We start from the raw sequence: 27,316 nt of genomic DNA, 5'->3' as shown, positions 1-27,316 counted from the left end.
ATATAAGGCACTGGTCAGACCACACTTGGACTACTGTGCTCAGATCTGGTATCCTGATGCTGCTATAGAAAGAGGTTGAAGAAATGTGTATTGCAGAGTTTGGTGGATAGGAGGAAGAGAGGTGATATGATAGAGACATTTAAGTTAATGAGAGGATTTTATCAGATTAATCCACAGGGGATTAATCTGATAAAATATTTACTTATCTTCTATAATCCATTCACAGATTATAGAAAGAGTACAGGGTGAGAGGGAAAGAACCAGAGGTCATTCCTCGAAGTTATTTAAGAGTGTGGTGAAGAGGGGTGTGAGGAGTAGATTCTTTACATGGAGAATTGTCAGTGAGCGGAATGCATTACCAGAATGTGCTGTTAACGTAAAGAATGTTAAGGATTTCAAGATTCTATATGATAAATATGTCGCCTTTGAATGAGCCTCCCACGATGAGCTTGCCGACTCCATGGAGGGTATAATAATAATCAGCATGGATTTTAAATAGAGATCGTGTTTTAGCAATGTGTTTATGCATTACAATAAGGGAGATGCACGTGCAATGGTATCTTTAGAATTTGCAAAATCCTCTAACAGATTACCACATGACAAGTTAGTAATTAAATTGGAACTGATGTTAGAACAAGGGGGAGGAGTTTTTGACATTGGTTAGTTCATCCTAGCCAAAGATTATTGGCATTAGTGAGACATGGCTGACAGAAGATGATATAGTTAGTGGGAGAGTATGTAAAGGGTTGTGTGTTCAGAGAGAACAGAGAGAAAAGAGGGGAGAGGAGCGTTATTGATGATAGGCGATGAACTGTAACCAAAGAAAGTAGAAGTTCAACTGCAGGCCAGTGAAAATAGCACATTTGAGGCTATCTGGTGTGATATAGAGCCCAGCAGAACAAAATATATAGTTGGATGAATATAGACCAGGGGATGGAAAAGATGATGGGGATAGTATGCATCAGCAAATAAGTTCAATGAGTGGAGGGTGGATAATGATTATGGGAGATTTCAATTATGGGAACACAGATTGAAAGGAGGAGAGGACGCACAAGAGGAAGGAAATGGAATTTATGCAGTTACTAAGGAATAATTACCTGAGAAGTATGTGATGGAATATACTAGGGGCTTGAGAGTGCTAGGGAGTTAACTGAATCAGTCGAAATAGCAGAATTACTAAGTGAACACTTTGTGAGAATATATCATCCAAGTGAAGATATTGCAGTAACAAGAGAGGCAAAGACTTATATGGGAACTGAGATAAACGAAAGAGAGGTGTATAGCATATTACAGAACCCTGATGTAAATACAGATATGGGATTAGATAGTATACCAGCTTGTTTTACATAAAGGTGATAGGGAATTGTCAGTGCCTTTGACCACATTGTTTAATCTAAGTCTTGGCTCTAGGTTAGTCTCATGGGGGTGGAAAATAATTCCATTGCATAAAGGAGGCTCCAAGACTGATGTAGCAAATTACTGACTGATCAGCATATCAGGAGTAGTTCTCAAGGTACTGGAAAAGTTGGTCAAGAGCAAAATAAGGAATGGATAGATGGAAATGGGATACTGTATGGAGGGGGGGGGGGCCAACATGGTTTTGTGAAGAATAGGTTAAGTCTTAGTAACTTGCTCATGTTTTATAATACAGTGACAGCTGAGTTGGATAAAGTATGGGTTTATAGTGATACTGCAGGACTTTGCAAAAGCCTTTGACGGGATACCACATGGAATTCTAATCAATAAACTGCAGCACATTTGGATGGATATAGGGTTGGCAAGGTGGATAAAAGAGTGGTTGATAGAGAGATATCAGAGAGTATTCAGGAATAGAGTTCAGAAGAAGGCCTGTGACTAGTGGCATGCCACAGGGTTCTGTTCTTTGGCTGCTATACTGTTTAATTTGTACATTAATGATATAGGAAAGGATCTGAGAGGAACTATTCAATTGGTTGTCTATGATGCAAAATTAGATAGTGCAATAGCTAATACAGATGAAGTTAAAATTTTTCAGGATGATTTGGATAGGCTGCCAGTCCACACAAAGGAGAATGGATGTCAGTTTTATGTGTGACAAAGTCTAAGAGATTATGCATTTTGGGGTGAGAAGGTTAGCAGCTGTATACCATGCTGATAGAACTATACTGTACACTGCACTGTACTGTTGATGGAAATGGACAAAGCCAGAGATTTGGGAGTGTTAGTGGATAGGGACTTGAAGTTTAAAGGGCACATAGCAAAAGTGGCTAAAGCAGCTCATCAGATTACTTGGTTACTGAAGAATACTTTGACGAGCAGAGACAAGAAGGTTATTACTCCTGCATGCAGATCTGGTCACCTGGATTTCTTGGAAATGAGGAAGAGGTAGAAGAAGTAGGCATCCAGAGGTGCGTGACCAAGATCGTAACAGGTCTGTGGAATGAAACTTACGAGACTAGGTTGAAGATTTGTGGGTTACAGAAATTGATTGACAGGCAGAAAAAGGGTGATATGATTGAGACATACTAATTTACTGAAGGGTTTTTACAAGGAAACACTCTTTACGTTTTTACACTCTTGCTCAGTTTCCATGGATGGAAACTGAGCAAGAGTGTAGTTAGCAAGAGTGTAATGCCTTGCTAACTACACAAGAGTGTAGTTAGTAAGGCATTTAGAACTAGATTTTTTGCTTGAAGAGTGGTGAATGAGTGGAATAGGTTGCCAGAGTCTGTTGTGGGTGACATGACTGTCAATGAGCTCAAAGCAAAGTATGATAGATACTGCACAAATGTTGGATAGTGCTTGGTGATGTTTAGGGTCTCCTTGATGAGTCTAATGACTCAATGGAGTAGCCCCCTAATAATAAGAATAACAATAACAATAATAATAATAACAGAATAGTGCAGCTGATAGATTGGCTGCTAATGGTATCAGCGAGTGGTGTATAAAGGAGGTATTTAACTTTGCTTTTTAACTTGTATGTCTAATGATACTAGGAGAGGTTTAAATTGGGATATGCAGTTGTCTGAAGTTCATGCAAAGCTGGCAAGAATTATGAGAACAGATGTTGTGGCTTTACATGAGGATAGACTGCAAGATGTCTCAGTAATTGTATACTCTGCTCCCCATCCTTGCTTTCCAGATTTTAAACCCTATACCTTCCAGTGCAAGTTACCAATTCAGTACTGGAAGGTATAGGGTTTAAAATCTGGAAAGCAAGGATGGGGTGCAGAGTATACAATTACTGAGACATCTTGCATAAGGTGGAGGAGATAACTGATAAAGGAATGATGTGGATGAGGATCTGAAATTTAGGAGGCTAAAAAAGTTTCTCCAGAAACTGGGATTTTTTCATCCTGCATACAGGCAAATCACCAAAGTATATACACACAATTTACAGACCAAAAAATACCATTAGTGAGCAGCAGATGGGATTGTGCAGATGTTAGGTAGTGGTATAATATGTAGAGAATGACGTTTCAAATAGATAGAGGACTAAGCGGTGTAGGCGGTGGTTGTGTGAAGTGGGATGTCCCCATGCGATGAGTACTTAGAGGTATCACAATAATAATAAGAATATATTGGTAAAATCAAATATATTCCATACAACAATTGGAACTTGCAAACCATGCTTTGGCTGTAGACTATATAAGTGAAAAAAACACAATCGTATTATACATGTAGTTTGTTTGCAGGTTTGTTGAAAGAATCTCAAAGCTTTCCTGTATCAACCACCTCTAAACAAAGATGATTCAAATAGACATCTTGAGGAGGTGAGATGTTACCACCCTCAGCAGAAATGTAATTTTTTTTTAAACAGCATGTCCTCTCATAAAGATACGTTGACTCAGAACCTAAGTCAACTCAGAGCTATGATCACTTCATATGACTGTAATGGTTTCTATAGTGTTATGCTTGTATACTTTATAGTTAAAATTACTACTGAAATACTGAACTCAATAAAAGTTACTCAACTTAAATTATTCCATATATTATTCTGTTAATTAATACTTATAACAATAACTTTATCACAGAACTTACGAATTTTCTAGACTGGCATCCCCTAAATGTTGCATACAGTATTTGATAATGGACAACCAAGCTTTCATATCTTCAGTGTCATGTGCTTCAATAACATATTCCATGTGGTTGTCTGCCTGTAATAGAATAGACAAATGCTTTAACTATTTCAAATGCCATGTGACAAAATATTTAGAAAAATCCAGTTTTTTAGTGTCATAATGCATTATCTAAAACATGTAAATAATGCTGTTACTTGTAAATATACTGAGAGAGTGAAGTATGAAGCTAATAAATAGTTGCAGAGTTTCTTAACCAAATTGTTAAAATTCAAAATCATGTTGTGATAATGATACTGAGATTCAATTCTACTATTAGTTTAGATTCAATGTAACTGCCTAGAAATTCAAGTTTAATATGAAGTAAATTTATTACTTTATCCTACAATAAATTAAAGACCTATTGGGTATACTGCATGCATCATTTCTTAGTCTTCTTAATGATTTCCTTTCGATCAAATGGAAGATGTCACAGTTTTACTTTTTTCATATTCTTTCATAAATTGATTCCAAATTCTCCTATAGTTATTTTAGATAGAAAAATGTTCTTTTTGCTATACACTTTTCCTTTTAACTGTCAGTGGAGATATAACCTGATTTCATTCTCAGAGGTTTAAAAGTGAAATTTAAGCAGACTGGCTATCATGTTAATGCTAGCCAGCTTTCTCATAATTCAGAGTAACAAAGCGAAAGCCTTTAAATACTTCAGCTTGGAATAAAAAAATGTTTTACTCCAAGATTTAAAGGTTTTATTCTTCTGTATAGAAGAATAAAACCTGTGACACATTTGTGTAATGTGAGCATATTGATGAACAGGATTCTAACTTAAAGAAGAAGAGAATAAATGAGAGATATAATTGAAATGAAAGTTTTCTAGCATCAGATGATTCACAATGTATATTTGGATTTCCTTAACTATTTCTTAGTAAAGAAAGGGATTTTTTACAACTCACATTTTCCATTAAAATATTATAAAAACTAACAATTATGGCTGCTCCAAATTTTGGAGCTCAATAAAGAACTGATTTTTTTCAGAAGCAAATACTCTGAGTTTTCATTAATTATATTGCTTGTAAAGAAAAATACTTACTTTTAAAACAAAGGTGTTTTCTCTGTCAGGCATTTCAAGTGCTGTAGTTTCTCTAGCTTCATTTATGAGAAAGCAAAAGACTCCACTCCTAGGTTTTACAGACTAAAATTCAAAAGACATAATGAAAGTCATGTAAATTAGTTTACCAATTATTCAGCTAACCTGATGCTAATTCAATATGTGTATATAAAAGTATAAATCTGTAAAATTTATAAGTTTATTTATAAAATTATCTGGATTGATTGGCCAAGTCATTAGCTTCTTTGCTTTCCACACAACAAACTGTGCATTCAAATCCCCTTATGGCATGGCTCAGTAGACTCATCATGGGAGACCCCAAACTATCAAAACACTATCTATCATATCTCTTCTTGAATTCATTTACAGATGAAGAACTCACAACTGCGTCAGGCAATGATTCACCACCCTCCAGACAAAAAACCTCGTTCTTACACCCATGTTAACATGTTAACCACACTTTTTCTTAATTTCCAGGAATGACTCCTGTTCTTCCATCACTATAGCACAGCTGAAACATTTTCCCTACATCAATCTTATAAAAACCTTTTGGTAATTTAAATTTTTCTATCATATCCCCTCTTCTCTGCTTATCAACCAACCTCTGCAATCCACAAGTTCTCAATCTATCAATGTAGGGAGCATTTTTTACATCACTTACCAACTTAGTCACTCTCCTCTGAACCCTCTCCACAACCTCCTCATCTCCAAGGAATGGAGATGAGGAGGTTGGGAAGAGGTGACCAGACCTGAGCATGGTAATCCAAATGTGGAGGTAACAAAGCCTTCTGAAGGGGAATAATAACCTCTTTATCTCTGGATGTTAGTGTGTTCCTCAATAACCAAGTAATCCTATGAGCAATCTCGGACACCTTAGCAATGTGTCCCCTGAACTTTATCTCCCCATCCACCAACACCCCTAAGTCCCTGGCCGCATCAATCTCTTGGAGTACCATTCCATCAATGTAGTACAGAGCTAGTAATCTTTTAATCCCAAAATGCATAACTTTACACTTTTCCACATTGAACTCGCATCCATTACCTTTTGCCCATTTTGTCAGCTTATTTAAATCATCATACAAACTCTCAGCATCAGCTTGATTTTTTATTGCACTACCCAACTTTGCATCATCAGCAAACTCAATATCTCTCTTTAAGCCATTTCCTATATCATTTATGTACAAATTAAACAACAATGGCCCAAGCACAGAGCCCTGAGGCACACCACTGGTCACCTGCTTCATCCTGGACTCTGGTCCTCCACCTTCTGTTATCTCTCCCTGAGCCAATCTTCTATCCATATCACCAGTTTAGTATCCATCTCCATCTGCTCCAACTTTCTCAACAGTATTCCATGGGGTATTCTGTCAAAAGCCTTAGCAAAATCCAATGTTTACTGTGTAGCCATTTCCTTTGTCCAACTCAGATGTCATGCTATTATAAAAAGTTAATAAATTGCTAAGGCAGGATCACCTTTAAAAATCCATGTTGGCCTGTATAGAGTATCATATCCTGATCCACCCATTCTTGAATTCTGTCCTTAACCAACTTTTCCAACACTTTTACCACCACTCCCGAGATGGTAATTGGTCTGTAATTAACTACCGCAGTCTTAGAGCCACCTTTATGCAAAGGAACCACTTTGCCTTCTTTCTACTCCCTAGGGACCATACCAGAGTTCAAACTTAAGTTAAATAGCCAAGTAAGGGGCTTTGACAATTCCTTTGCACATTCATGCAACACCCGAGCTGATATTCCATCTAAACCTACAGCAGTGTTTGCATTTAAATTTTGCAGTATACTAAGTACCTCTGATTTATTAACTTCAATTCTCACATTAGTTATTGCTACAGTTACAGAGATATCCTCACTTGGGTGATGGACTTTTGAAAGCGATCAATCAGTAACTGTACTATTACATCTGAATTGATCACCTCAATACCATCAACACCCACTAAAGTTATCCTTCTGAAGTCGTTCTTCCTTTTAGTTGCCACATAGCAGAAAAACTCTTTGGAATTACCCTTGATCTCCTTGGCTAAGGTCTTCTCGTAAACAAAGTTTGCACCTGAAGTATCTTCAGGACTGAGGCAACTCGTGGTAAAGGTGGACCAAGCTCTCATCACTTGTCTTAGTATCTCCCATAATGCAAAGCACATCTCCTTGCAGGTATAATGCTATGCATTAAGGGAAGGGCCACTACCCAGACCGGTTTCGACCTTTATTGAGGTCTCGTCAGTGGGAGCCAGACCCAGAGGTGGTGATACTAAGGTGGAAGTAATGGAGAGGTCATATTTACCTATACATTTGAGCAACAGTGATGGGTTGGACTTTTACCCCCTCATCTGTATTTTTGGCCCTGGGGATATGTGATATTTTGTTCCCTGATGATCTCTAAATCCAGAGTAATTTAATAATAAGGTGAGACACCTTTTGGCAACTTGTATAGGTCAATATGACCTCTCCATTACTTCCACCTTAGTATCATCACCTCTGAGTCTGGCTCCCACTGACGAGACCTCAATAAAGTTCGAAACCAATCTGGGTAGTGGCCCTTCCCTTAATGCATATCAGTATACATGTCCGCAAGGAGATGTGCTTTGCATTATGGGAGATACTAAGACAAGTGATGAGAGCTTGGTCCACCTTTACCACGAGTTGCCTCAGTCCTGAAGATACTTCAGGTGCAAACTTTGTTTGCTTACACCTGGATAAAAGATTAAACTAAATGTATTATAGTCCAACCAAGTGAAAAAAATTTCCAACTGTGTTCAGTGCTTGGTTTTCTTTTCCAGAAATTAATTGGAAGAAGGAATTGGAATTGGCTATATGGACTTTTGGAAATCCACTCAACTCAGTTACACTACACAGATGGTGTTTGGCCTCGCGGTCTAGACACATTACATACATTTTTAGTATATTTAAACAGTTAAACTATAAAATTATACTTTGCTACAGAAAAAAAGTCATTGTTTTCCATTCCTAGACACACTAGTTACATGAGTACCAAATAGTTCATTAGCATTTTCTGTTTATACAAAGCCAGAGATATAGGAAGATATGGGTGGTGGTGCAATTGCTTATGTAAACAATAACACTACCCATCCCAACAGATATATAGCATCCTTAATACTTACACAGAGAAACAGGGCTATTTCTTTGAATGATAGAAATGACGAAACTGAAATCTAGACCCTCACTTTAATTTTTTGGTCAATGACTACAACCCCTATAAAACAGATAAAATGCTGCATATTTTCTTATTCCTTCTGTAACCAACATGCAAGATCACAGCAAAACTATTCCTATCCCTCATACTATTAAGGTACATCTGAAAAGATAGCTGCTGAAGTTCTTTGTAATATAATCTGCACACCAGTTTGACACCACACATTCAACTAGATATCTTCATTCATTCTCCTAAAGAACAGAACTTCGTGTTTAAAGCTTTAAAGCATATAAGAGGATGAAGCTTATGTTCATCCTCTAATACACTTTAAACATAAAGTTCTGATATTTAGAAGAATAAAGGAATATATTAAGAAATTAATTATTATTATTATTCAGGCCTCCATGGATCAAAAGACTCATCGTGGGAGGTCCTTCCTAAGAACATAAAGTCTGTCAAGACTCATCGAGGGCAGGTCCCCCCCTAAGAAACACAAAGTCTATCATACCACTCCTTAAACTCATTGACTATTCTCGCTATCACCACTCCATCAGGCAATGCATTCCACGGTTCAATCATCCTCCATGCAAAGAAACCACTCCTCACCCTCCTGCTCACAGTTTCCTTTCATAACTTCCAGGGATGGCCTCATCATCACTCCTTCCCGCTGTTCAACCAAGTGAAACAACTCCCCAGTGTCAACCCTGTAACCACCTCTCAAGTTTAAAAGTCTCAATCATATCACCTCTCCTTCTTCTATCCAACAAACTCTGCAGTTCACATTCCCTCAATCGATCCTCATAACCAAAATTGTATAGTCCAGAAACCATCTTTGTCATCCGTCTCTGTACCCTTTCCACAGTTAATTTATCCCCTTCAAATCCTGGGGACCAAATCTGAGAACAATAGTCTAAGTGTGGTCTGATCAGAGACTTATACAACGGAATGATAACCCTTTTATCACTGCAGGTCAGTGTCCTTCTCATAATTGCAGCAATCCTCTGTGTTACCTTCACCACCTTTGCAATATGTTCCCTAAATTTCAGGTTTCTATCAATCATCAACCCCAGATCTCGTCTCCCCTACTTTCTCCAGTATAACTCCTCCCATAGAGTATGCAGCATTCCATCGATGTTTCCCAAACCTCAAGACCTTACATTTTGCTGCATTAAACTGACACCCCCCCCCATTCATATGCCCATCTATCTAACTTAATCAAATCCTCTTGCAGGGCTACCACATCTGCAGTATTACTAATAATCCTTCCCAGCTTTGTATCATCTGCAAACAACTGAATATCCCCTTGCAATCCACTGGCAATGTCATTGATATAAAGTTTAAACAATATAGGTCCTAGTACTGAGCCCTGTGGGACCCAAATTGTAGCTCTCTGCCTCCTTGAAACTGCTCCACCATACACAACTCTCTGATACCTATCAGACAGCTAATCCTGAATCCAGTTGACCAATCTGACACTCAGACCCATGTGCTGCAACTTAAATATCAGCTTATCATGTGGTACCCTGTGAAATGCCTTCGCTAAGTCTAAGAAAATTGCAGTATATGCCTTTCCCTCATCTAATGTTCTTGTAACTTTATTATAAAAGGCTAGCATATTGCTGAAACAAGAGCGCCCCTTCACAAATCCATGTTGACTCTCACAGAAAACATTACCCTCATCTGCCCAATGCTGTATACGGTCTCTCACTACTTTCTCCAAGATCTTAACAACTACTGATGACACACAAACTGGCCTATAATAAGACACTTCCAGTCTGTTACCACCCTTATGCAATGGCACTATCTTACCTTCCTTCCATTCCCTGGGCACCTTTCCCACAGCCAGACTTTCATTGAAAAGCCAGGTTAAAGGCACTGTCAGTTCCCTAGCACATTCTCTCAAAACTCGTGGTGAAATACCATCCAGTCCCAAAGCTTTACTGACATCCAGAGTACTCAGTATCTGAAACACGCTCTCCTCCTGTACCTCTAAACCTCGAACCTGCCCTATCACTCTAGCATTAAAACTGACTCCTCTAGGATGAAATACTGAAATAAAGTGTTCATTGAACAATTCCACTATGTCCTCTGCATCAGTCACTCTATTCCTATTTTTATCCCACAATATCAATCTTCCACAGTCATTTCTCCTCTTACTGGCCACATAGCTAAAAAATTCCCTATGATTTTCTTTGGATCTTAGGGCCAATCTCCTCTCATATTCCAGTTTCGCTTCCCTTACCACACTAGTCACTCTTCTGGCCTGTCTCTTATATTCTTCATGCATCTTCTCTTCACCTCTCTCCTTATATCTCTTCCATAGCCTCTTTTTTTGCATGCAATTCCTATTTAATATTGTTTGTCATCCACTTTACTCCAAATTGTGTCCTCTTCCTCACTCGTGGTATACAACTTACCACTGCTGCTAACAAATGTTCTTTCACAATTTCCCACGCACTAATGATATCCCGGCCTTCCAATTCCTCCCTCCATGAAACTTCTGGAGATGTCTAAGACTATTATAATCACCTGCTTTATAATTCCACATAAGTTCCCATCTCTTTGATACTCCTGCATGTCTATTCATTTTCCAAGTCAAAACCATATGGTCACTTCCTCCAATTGGTGGGAGAGATCATCTCAGTTATTATCAACTCTTCTGATGCTATAACCAAATCCAAAACTCTTGAACCTCTTGTTCCCTCTGTTACATTTTGCCTAAGACATTTGTCCCTCAAGAATTCTAGAAATTCCATTCCCCTATTGTTACATGCATCTTCCTCTCCTGAATTTATACTGCTGTAGTTAAAATCTCCCATAACAATCATTCTTCTTGCACTTGCCAAACTTAACTGCCTAAACATCTCCTGGTCTCCATCCTCTATGCTCCTGGGTCTGCAACAACACCCCACTAAATATCCTGTCTTGCCTACCTCTACCTCACACCATATTCTTTCAAAATCATTTGTCTCACTGCCTTCCAAAGCCTCCGCTCTTAGAGGACAGGCATCACTTATCATAAGCAGTACCCCACCACCATGCTTTCCCCTCCTATCCTGCCGAAAAATGCTGTACCCAGCGACATCTATTCCTGTTATTATATCCTCTTCTGTCAACCGCGTCTCAGTGATCCCAATAATTTTTGGCCAGGCTGATGCTATCTACGCCACCAATTCTTCTACCTTATTACGGATACTCCTGGCATTAGTATAAAGCATATAAATGCCATTGTTTCTATACCCAGCATTATCCCCTCTAGACTCCACTGGGCTCAGTGTTACCTGATGTCATCTCCCTTCTCCCAAGTATCTATTCCCACAAGAGGCCACCCCTGCTATCATCCTCCTTGGGGCACACTGACTTGTTCATAACAGCAATCTCTCCAGATGCCTACGTACTACCTCATTCAAATGTAAGCGGTCTCTTGCATACAATTCCTCTCTTTCCTCAAATGCACTCCAAGCATCCACATATACCAGTCCTCTCTCGTCACACATTCTAGCTATTATATCATTCAATATTGCTGCTCTTCTGCTCAGCTCGTCATTATCATACCTAGGCAGCACGCACACTATTTTTCCTCTCTCTGTCTTCTTCCGTACAGCCTCAAGCAAAAATCTCATATCTCTTGCTGCCCAACTTACGTTACCACTCAAGTCATTTGTTCCTACCATCACAATCATCTCATCCACCCTTACACCTCTCTTAATTGCCACAGCCACCCTTTCTACTGTTCCTCCTGGCAAACACTGCTCACGCGTCCTATCTTGAACACCACGGATCATTGAGTCGCCATACATTATACCTCTTACCATTCCCTCTCTCCTATTGTTTCCATTCTCTCCTATTCTTTCATTCCCATAGGTCTTTCTCTCTTCTCTCTCATTCCCTTTCCTCTACTGCTATTCTCTCTTCTAGCATTCCCATACCTTGCTTTCCTACTATTTCCATTCTCTCCTCTTCTAGTGCTCCCATACATCTCTCTCATTCCCTCTCTCCTACTGTTTCCATTTTCTCCACTTCTAGCACTTCCATATCCCTCTCTCATTCCGTCTCTCCTACTGTTTCCATCCTCTCGACTGCTAGCATTCCCATACCTCTCTCTCATTCTCTCTCCTCTACTGTTTCCATTCTATCCTCTTCTATTGATAATTACATTAGCTAACTGCTGTTCATACCTCTCTTTAGCTACTCTCACCAACCAAGTCACCCTCCTTGCCTGGTCTTTGTAGACCTCATGAAATTGGTTACTTCCACTTCTGTTATGCTGCCTCCACAATGCCCTTTTTCTCTGTATTGCATGCTTAATCTCTTTATTCATCCATCTCACACCTACCTTATTTAACCTTCTCACCCATGGTATACATTTAGACATTGCATCTACTAAATATTTTTTGAAAATCCCCCAAGCTGCATTGATCTCTTTTCCAGCTAACTCCTCATTCCATGCTACACCTGCAAGCTGTCTCCTGAGCTCTTCATAATCACCCCCCTAGTAGTTCCACGTATACCCTTTTTTCACAGGGGTCCTTGCACTGCTGGAAACCACCCAAGTAATCACCTCATGGTCACTTTCACCAATTGGTGGATGATTTGATACCTCATTGATAATTACATCCTCCGATGAGATGACCAAATCCAAGACCCTTAATCCTCTTGTGCCCTCTGTTACATACTGTCTGAGGTAGTTATCCCTCAAAAACTCAAGAAACTCATTTTCTTTACTTCCAGTTGCTATCTCTTCATTCCAGTCTATATTGCCATAATTAAAATCACCCATAATGATCACCCTTTTCTTATTTGCTTGGCTTATTTGACTATACATTTCACTATCACCACCATCCACATTACCAGGTCTATAACAACATCCCACCAAGTATTTGATTCTATTTACCTCTATCTCACACCATACTGCCTCAAAAACACTGGCCCCATTTCCCTCTTGCATCACTACCTTGTATGGACATAACTCTTTCTCTATCATCAATAGCACTCCCCCCCTCCCTTTTTTACCCCTTCTATCCTCACGAAACACATCATACCTTTCCATCTCTATTCCTGTCAGGATGTCATCCTCATCTAACCATGTCTCACTTATTCCGACAATCTCTGGATGCACAGACGCAATTAGTGCAACCATTTCATCCGCCTTGTTTCTTATACTTCTAGCATTGGTATACAAACACAACAACTCATTTCTGGATCTGCAGCTAGTTCCACTGATACCACTCACTCGATGTGATCTCTCCATGCTGGACTGGGGCCATTTCCCTTTCTGCTTCTTCATTTTAGAACCCTTTGCAATTCCATCTGTTTCCTTTTGATCCCTGATCATCCCATTACTTTCCTGCCTACAAATGCTCTCACCTCCTCTTGGAGCATCCACCTTTCTCACACTGTGTATCCCTGTCCACCCTGAGCCTCCCCGTTTCCCTGCTCCTCTTGCACACCCATTCTCTCATTTTCTATACTCATACCACTCACTTCCCCATTCATTTCCACTCCTTCAATCTCTCCTGTCTTACTCTCCTGCTCTTCCACATCACTCCCCTCTCGATCTGATTCATTCTCTCTATTCACTTCTCCACTTTCCAGCAGCAGTCTCTCCAAGCAACTCACACCATAACCACTCAAATGCAGTCCATCGCTCCCATACAGCTCACTTCGTCCCTCAAACTCATTCCACACATTAACAAACTGTACTCCCATCTCCTCACACATTTCAGCCAGAATATCATTCATAATCCTTGCTCTCTGACTCATTTCACCACAATCATACCTAGGCAACACACTATTCTCCTTTATCTTTCCAAGCAGTCTCCTGACATTCATTTTGACATGCTCTTTGTTCTCTCTCAAATCATTTGTACCAATTAATACAATTAACTCTTTTGCTCGTTCCCGCCTCATATTCAATGCCTCAATCACTCTACTCATTTTACCACCTGGAAAACATACCTTGTGCATTTTATCCTCTAGCACACCTTTAATAATGGAGTCGCCATACAACGCCACTCGCTCATCTTTTGTTAACTCTTTCATGCCATCATGATTTATTTTAATAGTTTTGACCTGAATTCTCTTAATTTCATTCCGCATCCATTTCATTTCTTGCTTGAAGAACCTCTTGCTTGAAGAAATTGAAGAACAAGCTCAGTTCAGGTCAAATAGGGTTGTCGGGATTAAATTTTTCACCTTATGATAAATGGTTGAGAAATCATGGAAATATAATATGGATCTATATTTAACTTTTGTAGATCTGAAAAAAAAAAAAGCATATGTATAGACCTTGGAAGCAAATAACCGGCCAAGATACACATGTGTACAGAATAACAATCAGTGACTATATCTACACTTTGCATCTGAGTGATGTCATTGGACCACTGAAGACTGGAAAAAAGTTGTTTTTTCAGATGAATCTCCTTTAAATTTATGTCATATGGACAGTTAGGCAACAATCTGGCTAGAGGAATTATCCCCCAATGTTAAGCTCCAGTAGAAACAGGCAAGAGATGGTAGCATTATTACATGGGGTAGGGGGAGTTATGGGAAATCTTTTGGAGTCCTGATAATCATACATCATGCTATGAATGTTGAAAAGTATCTATCCACTGTGCTGATCATGTATACCCCCTTCATTGCAAATGTCTCCTCAGGTAGCACAGGCATGTTCCAGCAGTCTAATATAGTGTATCACATTCCAGTATCATTCAAGAGCGGTTTGCCAAACACGTCAGTGGCTCCAGGGTTTCCATGATCACAAATTTCACCTGATTCAAATGCCATAGAATACTGAGAAATCTGGTGTTTGAATCCTCCAAACACAAGGGTCTTGTAGAGTCCATGCCATGCAATGTAGTGGGTTCTATTATTATTATTATTATTATTACAAAAACCTCCATGGAGTCAAAGACTCATCGTTCTACAGCAAGAAAGAGCATACAAACTGATGATGGTGATATATTTGTGATGAAAGTGTATTTCTTAGAATAATACTGGATATATGTTTAACCTAATGACAAATAAAATAAAAGCCTAGGATTGACATTGATTTAAGGATAATAAAAACAAAAAAAAACATACTGGAATCAAAAATATGCAATAAAAATAAAAACTTTTACAATAGATGGCTGAGGAGATCTTCTCATAATAAGTTATATAAGAAGAAAAAAAAGACTCCATCCTGGAGTCTATTGCATCCGCTGCAATAGACTCCAGGATGTGCTAATGGGAGGAGAGGATCCTTAGAGGAGCTGAATATGGTTTTAAGTTTAGTGGGTGGTTTAAAGGTGGCATTGAGGTTATAATGTTGTAGGATGAGGTTATAATGTTATAACCTCAATGCCACCTTTAAACCACCCACTAAACTTAAAACCATATTCAGCTCCTCTAAGGATCCTCTCCTCCCATTAGCACATCCTGGAGTCCATTGCATCCACTGCACCTGTAACTTACCGTACATTGGTTAAACAGGACGGACAATCCCTATACGCAAGAAAGAACACATTAGACACATTAAATATAACCATTATGGTGAAGCAGGCCTCTCAGACCACGCACTTAACAGCTTACACCAAATCAACTGGAAAAGCATCTGCTCCTTACACCGCACAAAAACCTGGTACGAAAGAAAATTTAAAGAATCCTGAGAAATCCTGATAAACCACCCAAATATCAATAACAAAGATGGTATGAAAATTCCAAGGATTTGGATGGCACACATTCAGCCAACCTAATATGAAAGATTCAACATAAGTCAGGACTCTAGCCAATCCGCTAGTATTAGAAACCATTCCACTCCAACTGGCTGGAATGATGTTAATATATGTATATAGTAGACAATACAAATAATAGGACTCTAGCATTGATGTATAATTTTTTATTTTTATTTATTTATTTATTATTATTTTTATTTATTTATTTTTTTTTATATTTCACTTTTTTTTTCACCAGAGGTCAGGCCAACAATTGTGGTAGCGGTTGGTCAGTGTCTTTAATGAACCAGTTTGATTGTAGTATAGCTTGGTTCTTGTGTATATTTGTATGCTCCAGAAGATGACCTTGACATAAAGGTCGAAACGTCGAATTGTAGATTTTAGTTATATTAAACTAAAGTTTTTAATTCAAACACGGTAGTTGTCTTCATAATTTTCAAAAATGCATTCGGATCACCGTGCAAGCCTAAAAGAAAGGTTATCAAACTAAACTTTAACTCCTTAATGTTTCCAGCATTCAGAATGAATTCCGTTTACAATTCACCATGTAAAGAAGTGACTTCATTATACAACTTCCAGGAATTGACTCTCATTCTCCAATTCTCACATTCCACTCTTTTTATAATCTCTTCTGTATTAATTTAATAAAATCCACTCACTAACTTAAGATCTCTTTTCCACCTATCCACTAAACTCTGCAATTTACATTCCCTTAACCCCTCTCTATAGCCATCATTCCAGAGTGTAATACTGCCTTGGTGATTCATCTCTGGATCCACTCCAATGTTTCCACATCACAATAAAAACTAGGTGACCAAATCTGAGCACAATACTCCAAGTGTGGTCTGACCAATACTTTACATAGTGGCACACTTAGTATGTTATCCTACCTGTCAATACAGGCAGCAATGTGACAATTAATAAACTAACTTCCAGATTGGAGATGACAATTGATGAAACAGATTACTAAGTGTTGACTGTTCAATTGATTTGGCTGAGTGGATGCTAAATAAGTGTTTTTCGTTTTATTATACCATGGAGTCAGAAGACTCATCGCAGATGAGGTCTGATGATACTTCTGAATGTTACAAATGCAGACAAATTGGCCTTCAGAACATGCAATTTACAGACAAAAAATACTAGCTGTGGTGGTGGCTGGGTGGTAGATAGCACTGATGTAGATGATTGGTAGTAGAGGTTCGGTGTAGTGGTGATGGAGACAGAGTTGTACAGTAGCTGTCCTCCAGCGATGAGTCTTTGAACTCCTTGGAGGTGCCACGAATAATAATAATTTTCTTCATTCTACATCTCTTTCACCTCTCCTAATCATCTAGGCATCTCTTCATTGGTCTTCTCTTTTGCCTACTGCCACCAATATGCGTTAATTAAGAATTACACCATCTCATGTTATTATATCTTGCAATATATTTAGTCCATCTCCACTTTGGATGCATGATGTACACCTGTTCTGGATTTTATTTTTTCTCAATCCAGGGTGCATACCCTTCCCTAAAGTGTCAAAACATTAATATTCCTCTCCATTCTTCCCTTGAGTATTATATTATGGAAAATATTTACACTTATTTTTTATTATTATACAGGCTCATGCACCTCAAGGAAGTCAGGAAATCATCAAATATTATATTAATGGAACCTAATGTTATATTAATGGAACTTAATATTATATAAGTATCCTTGTTGGTCATACAATGGCAAGATACCTATCTCCTTGAAAACATTTAGTAAAGACACACACACACACAATGTCCAGTAGCAGCTAATTTCATTCAATCACTGTGAGGTCTAGTAGCCATCAAAAGCACCTATATACGATGCTTGTTGAGCACACCTTTACTTTCCATGATTGCCCCCCCCCCCCAAGTTCTGCTACTACCACCACCTGCAATGAGCTAAAACATTTTCACTTGCAATGTGGCCTATAAATTTTACCTTACCACTTGCTATCATCCCTAGCTTCAATCACTTGCAGCCAATTCCATTAATATAATATTTAAGCTGCAAAGGCTTCTGTCCAAATTGCACAGCCTGGCACTTAGCAAACTTTAATCTAAGTCTAGTGTAATCTGAGTCTCGGGTCTGGTTTAGTCCCGAAGGTGTGGAAAGAGGGGAAAATGGTTCCACTGCATAAAGGAGAATCAAAGCCTACTGTTGCAAATTACCGACCGATCAGCATATCAGTAGTCGTTGTCAAGGTCTTCAAGAAAGTAGTCAACGGAAAAATACAGGAATGGATTGATGAAAATGAGATACTGTATGGGGGACAGCATGGCTTTGTGAAGGGTAGATCACGCCTCGGTAATTTGTTCAAGTTTTATAACACAGTGACGGCTGAACTGGATAAGGGTAATGGGTTTACAGTGATAGTGCTGGACCTGGCTAAGGCCTTTGACAGGATACCACATGGAATTCTAATCCGTAAACTGCAACATATGAGAATGGATAAAGGGTTGGTGAGATGGATGGGTGGGTGGTTTATGGAGAGAGAGAGAGATATCAGAGAGTACTTTATTCAGGAGTAGAGTCCAAAAGACGGGTGACTAATGGTGTGCCGCAGGGTTCTGTTCTTGGACCACTGCTGTTTAATTTGTTTCATTAACGATATAAGGAAGGATCTAAGAGGAACTGTTCATTTGTTCGCTGATGATGCAAAGTTGGGTAGGGCAATAGTGAATGCAGAAGATGTCAAAATCTTGCAGGAGGATTTGGATAGGTTGGAGGTCTGGGCTAAGGAGAATGGATGTCAATTTAATGTGACAAAATGTAAGGTTATGCATTTTGGGGTGAAAAGATTAGCAGCAGTATACCACATTGGTGGAACCATACTCCAGGAGATTGAATAGGCCAGGGACTTGGGAGTGCTGGTGGAGAGAGAGAGAGATGAAGTTTAGGGGACACATTGCAAAAGTGGCTAAATCAGCTCATCAAATCACTTGGTTGCTGAAGAATACTTTGACGAGCAGAGACAAGCAAGTTATTGTTCCTCTGTACTGAGCCTTGATAAGACCTCATCTCGACTACTGTGCCCAGATTTGGTCACCTAGGTTCTTCTTGATAGGGAGGAGATTGAGAGGATCCAGAGGTGAGTGACCATGATGATAGCAGGTCTGTGGAATGAACCTTATGAGAACAGGTTGAAGATTTGTGGGTTGCAGAAATTGGCTGATAGGTGGAAAAGAGGAGATATGATTGAGACATTCAAATTGCTGAAGGGTTTCTATAGGATTAATTCAGAAGATATTTTTGAGATCAGGACTGGTGGTGAGAGGACTAGGGGGACATCTATGGAAGCTGGGAAAGAGTGTGGTTAGTAAGGGTGTTAGAGCTGGGTTCTTTACTTTTAGAGCGGTAAATGAGTGGAATAAGCTGCCAGTGTCTGTTGTGGGTGTTATGACAGTGAATGAGTTCAAGGCAAGGTATGATAGATACTGTGAGGATGTCGAATAGTTGTGTGGATATGATGTTTAGGGCCTATATATATTTCACACTAGACTCACAAGTGGAGAAAATTGACTTCTTATCTCCCTTCCAAGATCTTAAGTAGCACTTAGTTTGAATATAATTGGATATTTTATTACAGTTGTATATGCTTTTCTGCATCTCTCCACTTGAGTTCTTGTTGTTTTTATCATAAGGAGAATTCTGATTGCTACACTTATAACGTGATATTGTCCTTTCAGGGTAGAAGTTCTGTTCTCTGTTACTAACTTTTATCCTCAGTTGTCTATCATTTTGGTAATTTGTTTCTTTTGTCCTAGTTCTGTTATATAGACTAGTCACCCTGGCACAATTTACCTCAACTGTTGTTTGTTCCTTATTGATAACTTCAGGTTCAGGTTTGGCTATTAGTTGTTGAGAATGTTCATCAGTATTACATTTTGATTTGGGTAGATAAGGCATAACAGACTGTGTATTACTGTTCTCCACAGTTGGTTCAATTACAGACAGCTCCACTTTATTTGGGGCAAATCCTTTCTCAGGTACATGAAACCTTTCTCTCTTCCTCCTTGTTCTATTATGCATATAATTGCCATTTGTTCTGACACTTATTTTCCTGCCCATTAGGCATACTTCCCTTTTAAAAAAATCACAGGAGAACTGATATCTTTCTAAGAAATTTGTTCCCAATATGATGTGGGAGCTTATGTCAGCGGTTGAGGGGATGATAAATAAGTCTTGCCAGACACTTAGTTTAAATTCTGGTAGGTAGATTCTTGCTCGAACCTTTTCATATGCTACAAAGTTTGAATCTGAAAGAGAAGTAATTCTTACAGGTTGTCTAAGTTTGGTAATATTATTCCTTAATTTATGTCTTATACCATGGAGACAGTCTTTTCTAATAGTTGAAGCATTACATCCTGTATCTAATAAAATATTACACTTAGAACCTAAGATTTCTCCTCTAATTCTCATCAATTGTTCATTAGGTGCTTGATGTCTCTGAATTCTATTATTTCTTCTATGGAGTATGTATCCAAACTTTGAGTCCTATCTGCTATTAGAGTAGTTTCCTTTGTTATAGACACAATTCCTGGCATAATGTCCAACTTTCTTGCAATTATAACATTTTGGAGGATCTCTTTGTTTTATCTGTCTTATAGATTGAGGGATAATAGACATCTGTTGTTTGACATTATCTAGCCCTTGAATTACCTTATCTAGACTAGTTAATATGGGTTGATTTTGTTTTTCCACTTCATGTTTAATTAATTCATTAATTTTATCAGTTGTGGGGTTTTGGTTTTCTTGAGACTTCAAAGTAATAGCTGATAATTGTCTCACAACCTCATTAAGACTATCCATTATTGGCTGATTTAACCTATTTACTTCCTGGTGAATTAAGATTTGCACTTCTGTCATCAGCCTTTTGTCAAATTGCTCTTTACCTTCAGTTATGAAATTAATACTACTTGGATTTACTCCAATATTCTTTCCCTTTCCATCCTTATTTTTCTTTTCAACTTCAGATTGGTTCAAGGAACAACCAGTCTTATTTACAACATTAACAAAACTTACATTGGTCGAGGGATAAAGATCTCCTAATATTTGTTCTTTTTCCTTGACACGTTTGAGACACTCCTCTAAGGTGGAAATTTTCCTTTTATAGGCTGTTTCTCTTAATTCTTGTCTAAGACCTTGTCGGAACTGTTGGAATACATCCCATTCTAAGTGAGGTTTATCTTCATTAGCAACATTCAAACTGTTTGCTAGTGTCAATAAACGATTGTGAAAATCAGTAACAGTCTCATTATCCTTTTGAACAACTCTCTGTAATTTCCATAAATTAGGCCCTACACTTCTCAGTTTACAAAATTGAGACAATAAAATTTCCTTAAATTTTGAATACTCAAACGTTTCCCGAAGTATTGGAGAAGAAAATAAGAATGTCTTTGCCTTACCTACTAATTTACTTCTGATTAAAACTAGCAATTGAAAGTCAGTCCAATTTGCTATTTCTCTAAGTTTTTCAACATAGGTAAAAAAAAATAGTACATCATCTGATTCTTCACCTGAAAATTGGGGAAAAACCTGTTGTGGGTTCGCCGTACGAAAGAATTCACTATCATCCATTTCAGAACTAGATGTAACAGCCATAGTGATTAATGAATTACTAATTTAAGTAATACAATTTTTTTTCTTTTTTTTTTTTTTAAACAAACCTTTATCTTTGCCTGATTCCAGTTTATAACCAGTTCACTGTGATTTTACTTATTTTACTTTCTAAAAATTTTCAGGGAGTATTTCTACGATTATCATCACAGAACTAAATTCAATTTCTTAACTTACGGTAGTTAAATTACTTCCCTTCAATTAAATCACAATCCTGCCGACTGCACCATTTTGTTGTGGCGTTCTTCTTCTCTTCCAATCCGCCATCTTGTTATAAATCACTCTTATCAATAAAACAACTAACTGCAAATTGATCACTGATCTAAAAGTAGGGAAATTTATATTTACACTGCGCCACCCTATTTTCAGATTAGTCTATATAAAATAGTGGGATCAATTCTTAATTAGTTAGCAATCTCCTCATTTATATAGGCCGATTATTTAATTTTCACACGGGGGCTCCTGCAAGATTCGAATATTTATGAACGGTGCAATAAAAAGGAACTCAGGCAAACACAATATTTAAATTAACAAACAAAACATTTAATATATGGTTATATAACAAATACATGAATTCCACTTCTAAATATGACAATTCAGTCAAATTAGTACATCAGGTCAAGTAATTCATATTAATTCAATCTTCCAAACTTTCACATACAAATTCACAGTTTCAGAATCACAAAGTTTCTTTACTCAATTTATTACAATAGAATTTCTTATTTAATCAGTTTCCATGTATCTCTCAGCTACACTCTATGATTAACTCATAACAGGCACTAACCACGGTAGATATCATTTCAATGTAACTATATTTTCAACTCTCAGCCTCGATGATATGCTACAGTTAATGTTAGAAACAGCGCAACGGAACTAATACTTAAATCTTCATACACTGAAATAAATTAATATGACTGTCCTTACCAGAAATAATCTTCAGTACTTCTAATATTTTGTGAGCACACTTTCAAATTATATTTATTACACTTGCGAAACACATTTATAAGAATTCTCCAAGGTTATAACTAAAACATTATTAATCGCGCTTTATAACTCCAGACAACAACTATAGGGTACATTAATTATTCTTGTTTATCACTCATCAACTAGTTAAACTCCGTACAATTCCTTTTATGGTAGTATAGAAATAAGTCGTAATTCTAGACTGACTGGATTTATTCAGAATTCTTCATTGAATGTCCAGTTCTCTAATTATCCGATTACGGCATTAATTTCCTTTTATTACCACTGCTGATTTTGCTTTCAGCCAACTATAAGATTCACTTCATCTTTGCTCACTTACTGTTTCCATGAATTTCTGCCCTTGAGAACTTTTATTTACCTTCACCTCTCTTGCTTGTACCCTTCCTCCTTCCCGCTTCAAAATCCAAAACTCCTCTACTTCTTTTTTTATCGTTTTTTTTTCTTTTCTCCTCCAGTTATCGAAGCTCATGCTCTGTTCCACTCGTTCTCGTTTACTTCATGCGTTTCCATGACAACCAATAAAGTAAACATTTGCATTAATGTTACACAAGGTTATACCACTACATTCAGTTATTACATAACGTTAAACCTTCACAAACAAGAATAAATAGAATATTTGCATTTCAATAAATGCGTAGTTAAATTACAAATATAAGTTCTTATAATATTGACATAACAATAAATAAAATAGCTTAATAATATTTAATACAGAATCTTATTACTATTAACACATATCTTTGATTAAAAATTAAATATTAGATATAATTAAGGTAATTACATGATATCAAATTATAATTTAAGTTATTTACATTAAATATTATTTACAAATGTAGCCTTTGTGATGGAAGATCATGTTGGATTCTGAAGCAAATAATAATTACTCTAATATCTACATAATCAGAATCCAACAATAGATACTGTGAGGATGTCGAATAGTTATGTGGATATGATGTTTAGGGCCTCCCTCGATGAGTCTAAGGACTCCTTAGAGTCGCCCGTAGAAATAATAATAATAATAACTTATTACTATGTGACACATTCAAGGACTTGTCATAGGAGGGCATTCCATTCTCTACAACCCACCATCTCTACTACTTAATCCTCCATCTATATACAACATTATCTACACATAATGTCATCTACCACCCACCAACAGTATCTTTGTCTGCAAATTCATGTGTTCTATGTTTGATATGCTGCTCTGCAAGATGAATCTAATCACATACCTCAGTATGTGATTAGCTAACTTAGCTTCAACTGAAAAAAGCCTGTATAAATATATTCTATACATTAATGATATTAGGAAGGATCTAACAGGAAATGTACAATTGTTTGCTGATGATGAAGATATGCACGGCAATCAGGGATGCTATGGATATCCAGCTTACAAAATGATTTGCATAAGCTGGAAATTTCGGAAAATAAAACTGGTTTTATGTTTAATGTTAGTAAGTGTAAAGGTATGCACTTTGGCATGATTAAAGTTACAGTGGCATAGTATATTAGCAGGATTATGCTACAAGAAACTAAAGAGGCAAGGAATCTTGGCATATTGGTGGATAGGAATTTGAAGTTCAAAGGCCATAGCAAAAGTTGCAAATACAACTTGAAGGATAATTGCAATGTTGATGTGAACCTTGACATCAACATGAATAAGGAAGTTATTTTGCCTCTTTATAAGGGCTTGATAAGACCACACCTTGATCACTGTGAGCAGATTTGGTCTCCTGGGTTCCAAAGGGATAAAGAAACTGTGGAAAGAGTGCAAAGAAGAGTTTCAAAGATTATATCCAGATTATGGGATTTAGATTATGAGGACAATTTGCAAGCGTGTGGATTACAGACTCTGATTAACAGGAGAAATATGATATGACAGAGGTATATAAACTTTTGAATGGATGTTATAGGATTTGTCTGTTGAAATTTTTCATTATATGGAAGGTGGGGAGAGAACATGGGGGCATCCATGTAAGGTTAGTTTGTTCACAGTCAAGAAATAGGTAAGAGGAGCTAGATTTTTCTCTCACAGAGCAGTGAGTAAGTGGAATAGTTTGCCATTAGGGGTAGTGAGTGCATCTAGTATGAATGAATTTAAGAGAAAGTATGACAGTTTGTTTGGGTGATTTATAGCCTCCCTCAATGAGTCCTTGACTCCCTGCAGGTCTCAGATAATGATATTAATATAATTTCATGATAATGAGAATCAAAGGGTGTGATGTCCCATTTTCTGGCTGCACCACAGAAACACTTAAACTGATATTAACATTTGCAAGGAATCTACATCTATTACTCTCTTCTGCATCATCCCCAATGTCATTAACATGCAATTTAAATAGCAGTAATCTAAGCACAGAACCGTAATGTATTCCTCCTCCCCCTCTTGGTCACCCTATTTTTTTTTTTTTTTTTTTTTTTGGATTCTCCTTACACACGCATTCTGTGATACCTATCAGTCCACTATCTTATCCACAAGCCTATTTTGAACATCCATCCCTCTGAGTATTTATAAGAATTTGCTCCTCTGTAATGCAGACGGATCAACGACTGGAAAATGCACTTGGAAAAAAGACCCAGGTTTGATTCTCAGCATGAAGAGAGGAGGGAATCTTTATACGAACTTCTTTCAATTAAAAGGCGAGTTGACTAATCTCATACAAAGATCGAAGGTGTTTTTTACCAAAAAGTGGGGTTGGTTTTTTTATCCCACATATAAGCAAAAAAGAAAAAAAAATGGAAATTTTGTTTATACAAGCAAAAGATAATTCCAGAATTTAATTAGAAAATGAGATGTACTTTAGCAGCTTGGAAAACAGTGTCCTGTATGAGTCAGCAGGTTCCATGTTTTGCTGAAATTTTATTCACTAGCAAAATGTGCAAACCACTCTTAATAACAGAGCCAAATGAACAAATAACAGCCATAACACTTTCACCTCAAAGGCTGTATTTGCTCTAGAATAATTTAATTTAATCTATTATGGAGATCAACTGATTTTCATAAATTTAATTGTTTATAGGATAGAACGGTTAATGATGTCTGTTCCAATCCTATTGTTCTAGCAAATCTCATAATGCGTTACATATTTGCGTTCTCTGTTCAGCGTATATGAATTTTTGATAACCATTAATCAATCCTTGATCTCTAATATACCACACCACACCTACTGTTTCATGTGTTGTGAAACATTAGCTATAGCATGGTAAACAATCTCATAGAGGGGGGAAAAGTGGCAACGAATGAAATGTTTTCTCTACCTCGCATTTATTCTTGTCTTGCGATTAGTGCTTATTTTTATCAACCACTCTGCGAGATAACTACATCGTATAATCTTTTAATTAAGGATTGGCTTTCAGAAGAAACACGTAGGATTACTGACATTAGCGCCATCTTTATTTTATTTATTTTTTAAAATATGAAAAGAAAATACATCATTGATAGTTTCTTTCAAAATTTAACTAGTTTTCATTGAAAATTGTACAACGAACATTACCTGGATCCATTATTAGAAGAGGAAATTTACAATATATATCCAACTTGAATTATAATGAATAATTTCGAAATTATGGGAAGAAAGAAAGTTTAATGTCTTGAATAAAATAAGAGAAAATTTTATTAATATGACACGCACAGTTCTTTAATGCAACTTTCAAACCCACAGCAAGAGACAATTTAAAACTCTCAAATGCAAATATTTGTATTTGCCGTGCATGGCAGACGTAACTACTTTACAGTATTGCGAGACTTTGCAATGCAGTCGCGATAGTAGTGATAATCCGGATGACGGCTCTCAACAACCAAGTTTCAAAAGACTCATTGAAAGACTGGTGGAAAAATCTGTAATCACGCGACTGGTGTGAGAGCGAGAAAATGTCCATATTTTTACAATCGCTTATCCGCCATGTTACTGACGGACAAATTCGCTTCAAGTAATTTAAGTCAACGTCAATCGATTACTCCTGGGTGTGGAGGATTTGCAAAAGTGTGAGTGAAGAGTTGCAAATAAATTTTTTGTATTGTATGCCTAAAAAATTCAGAAGACGGGGGGATTGTTGCATTCAGCTTGAACCATTTCTACTTCGAACACATGCAAACACTACTACTTAATGCCATGGGAAAAGTTGGCAGCCATTCTCTTTAATGATGTTTCTGGTTCAGCTTTTTTTTTTTATTATTTCGGTAAATAGGATGGAGGGGATACTTTGAGAGCCTTCTTAACCCGGGTGGCCCAGCAGTTGTGGACATCCAAGAGGTGCAGATCAGGGCAATGACTAGTCTCACAGCAGAAGAGGTCCATTTAGCAATAAAATCGCTAAAATTGGGCAAGGCTGCTGGCGATGATGAAATTCGGCCCGAAATGCTAAAAGCCTTAAATCGAGACGGTGTTCTCTGGCTGACTCGAGTGTGTCAGGCTGCTTAGATATCTGGGCGAGCACCAAAGCAATGGCAGACAGGCATAATAATACCAGTCTTTAAGAAGGGAGACCAGAAGGATTGCAGTAATTATCGTGGCATCTCTCTGCTCAGCCTGCCTGGAAAAGTGTATGCTAGGTGCTTGGAAAGATGGTGCAGGAGCATAGTTGAGTCAAAGTTCCAGGAAGAACAATGTGGCTTTCGTCCTGGTAGAAGCACAACTGACCAAATCTTCACTTTAAGGCA

General features: G+C 37.6%; 1 protein-coding gene across 1 annotated transcript in view; it reads right to left on the bottom strand.

Moving 5' to 3' along the window:
- LOC150095799 (SH2B adapter protein 2-like) overlaps positions 1 to 27,316 on the bottom strand; it is a 187,299-nt gene that overhangs the window by 113,827 nt on the left and 46,156 nt on the right. Inside the window, 2 exon segments of the mRNA XM_090409973.1 lie at positions 4,021 to 4,136; positions 5,149 to 5,250. Coding sequence (XP_090266099.1) covers positions 4,021 to 4,136; positions 5,149 to 5,250 — 218 coding nt within the window.

Source organism: Typopeltis vanoorti, chromosome 20, assembly GCF_054136105.1.
Source record: "Typopeltis vanoorti isolate ZY-2024b chromosome 20, IOZ_Tvanoo_1.0, whole genome shotgun sequence".
NCBI classification, from domain to species: Eukaryota; Metazoa; Arthropoda; class Arachnida; order Uropygi; family Thelyphonidae; genus Typopeltis; species Typopeltis vanoorti.
This window is presented reverse-complemented; position numbering and strand designations above follow the sequence as displayed.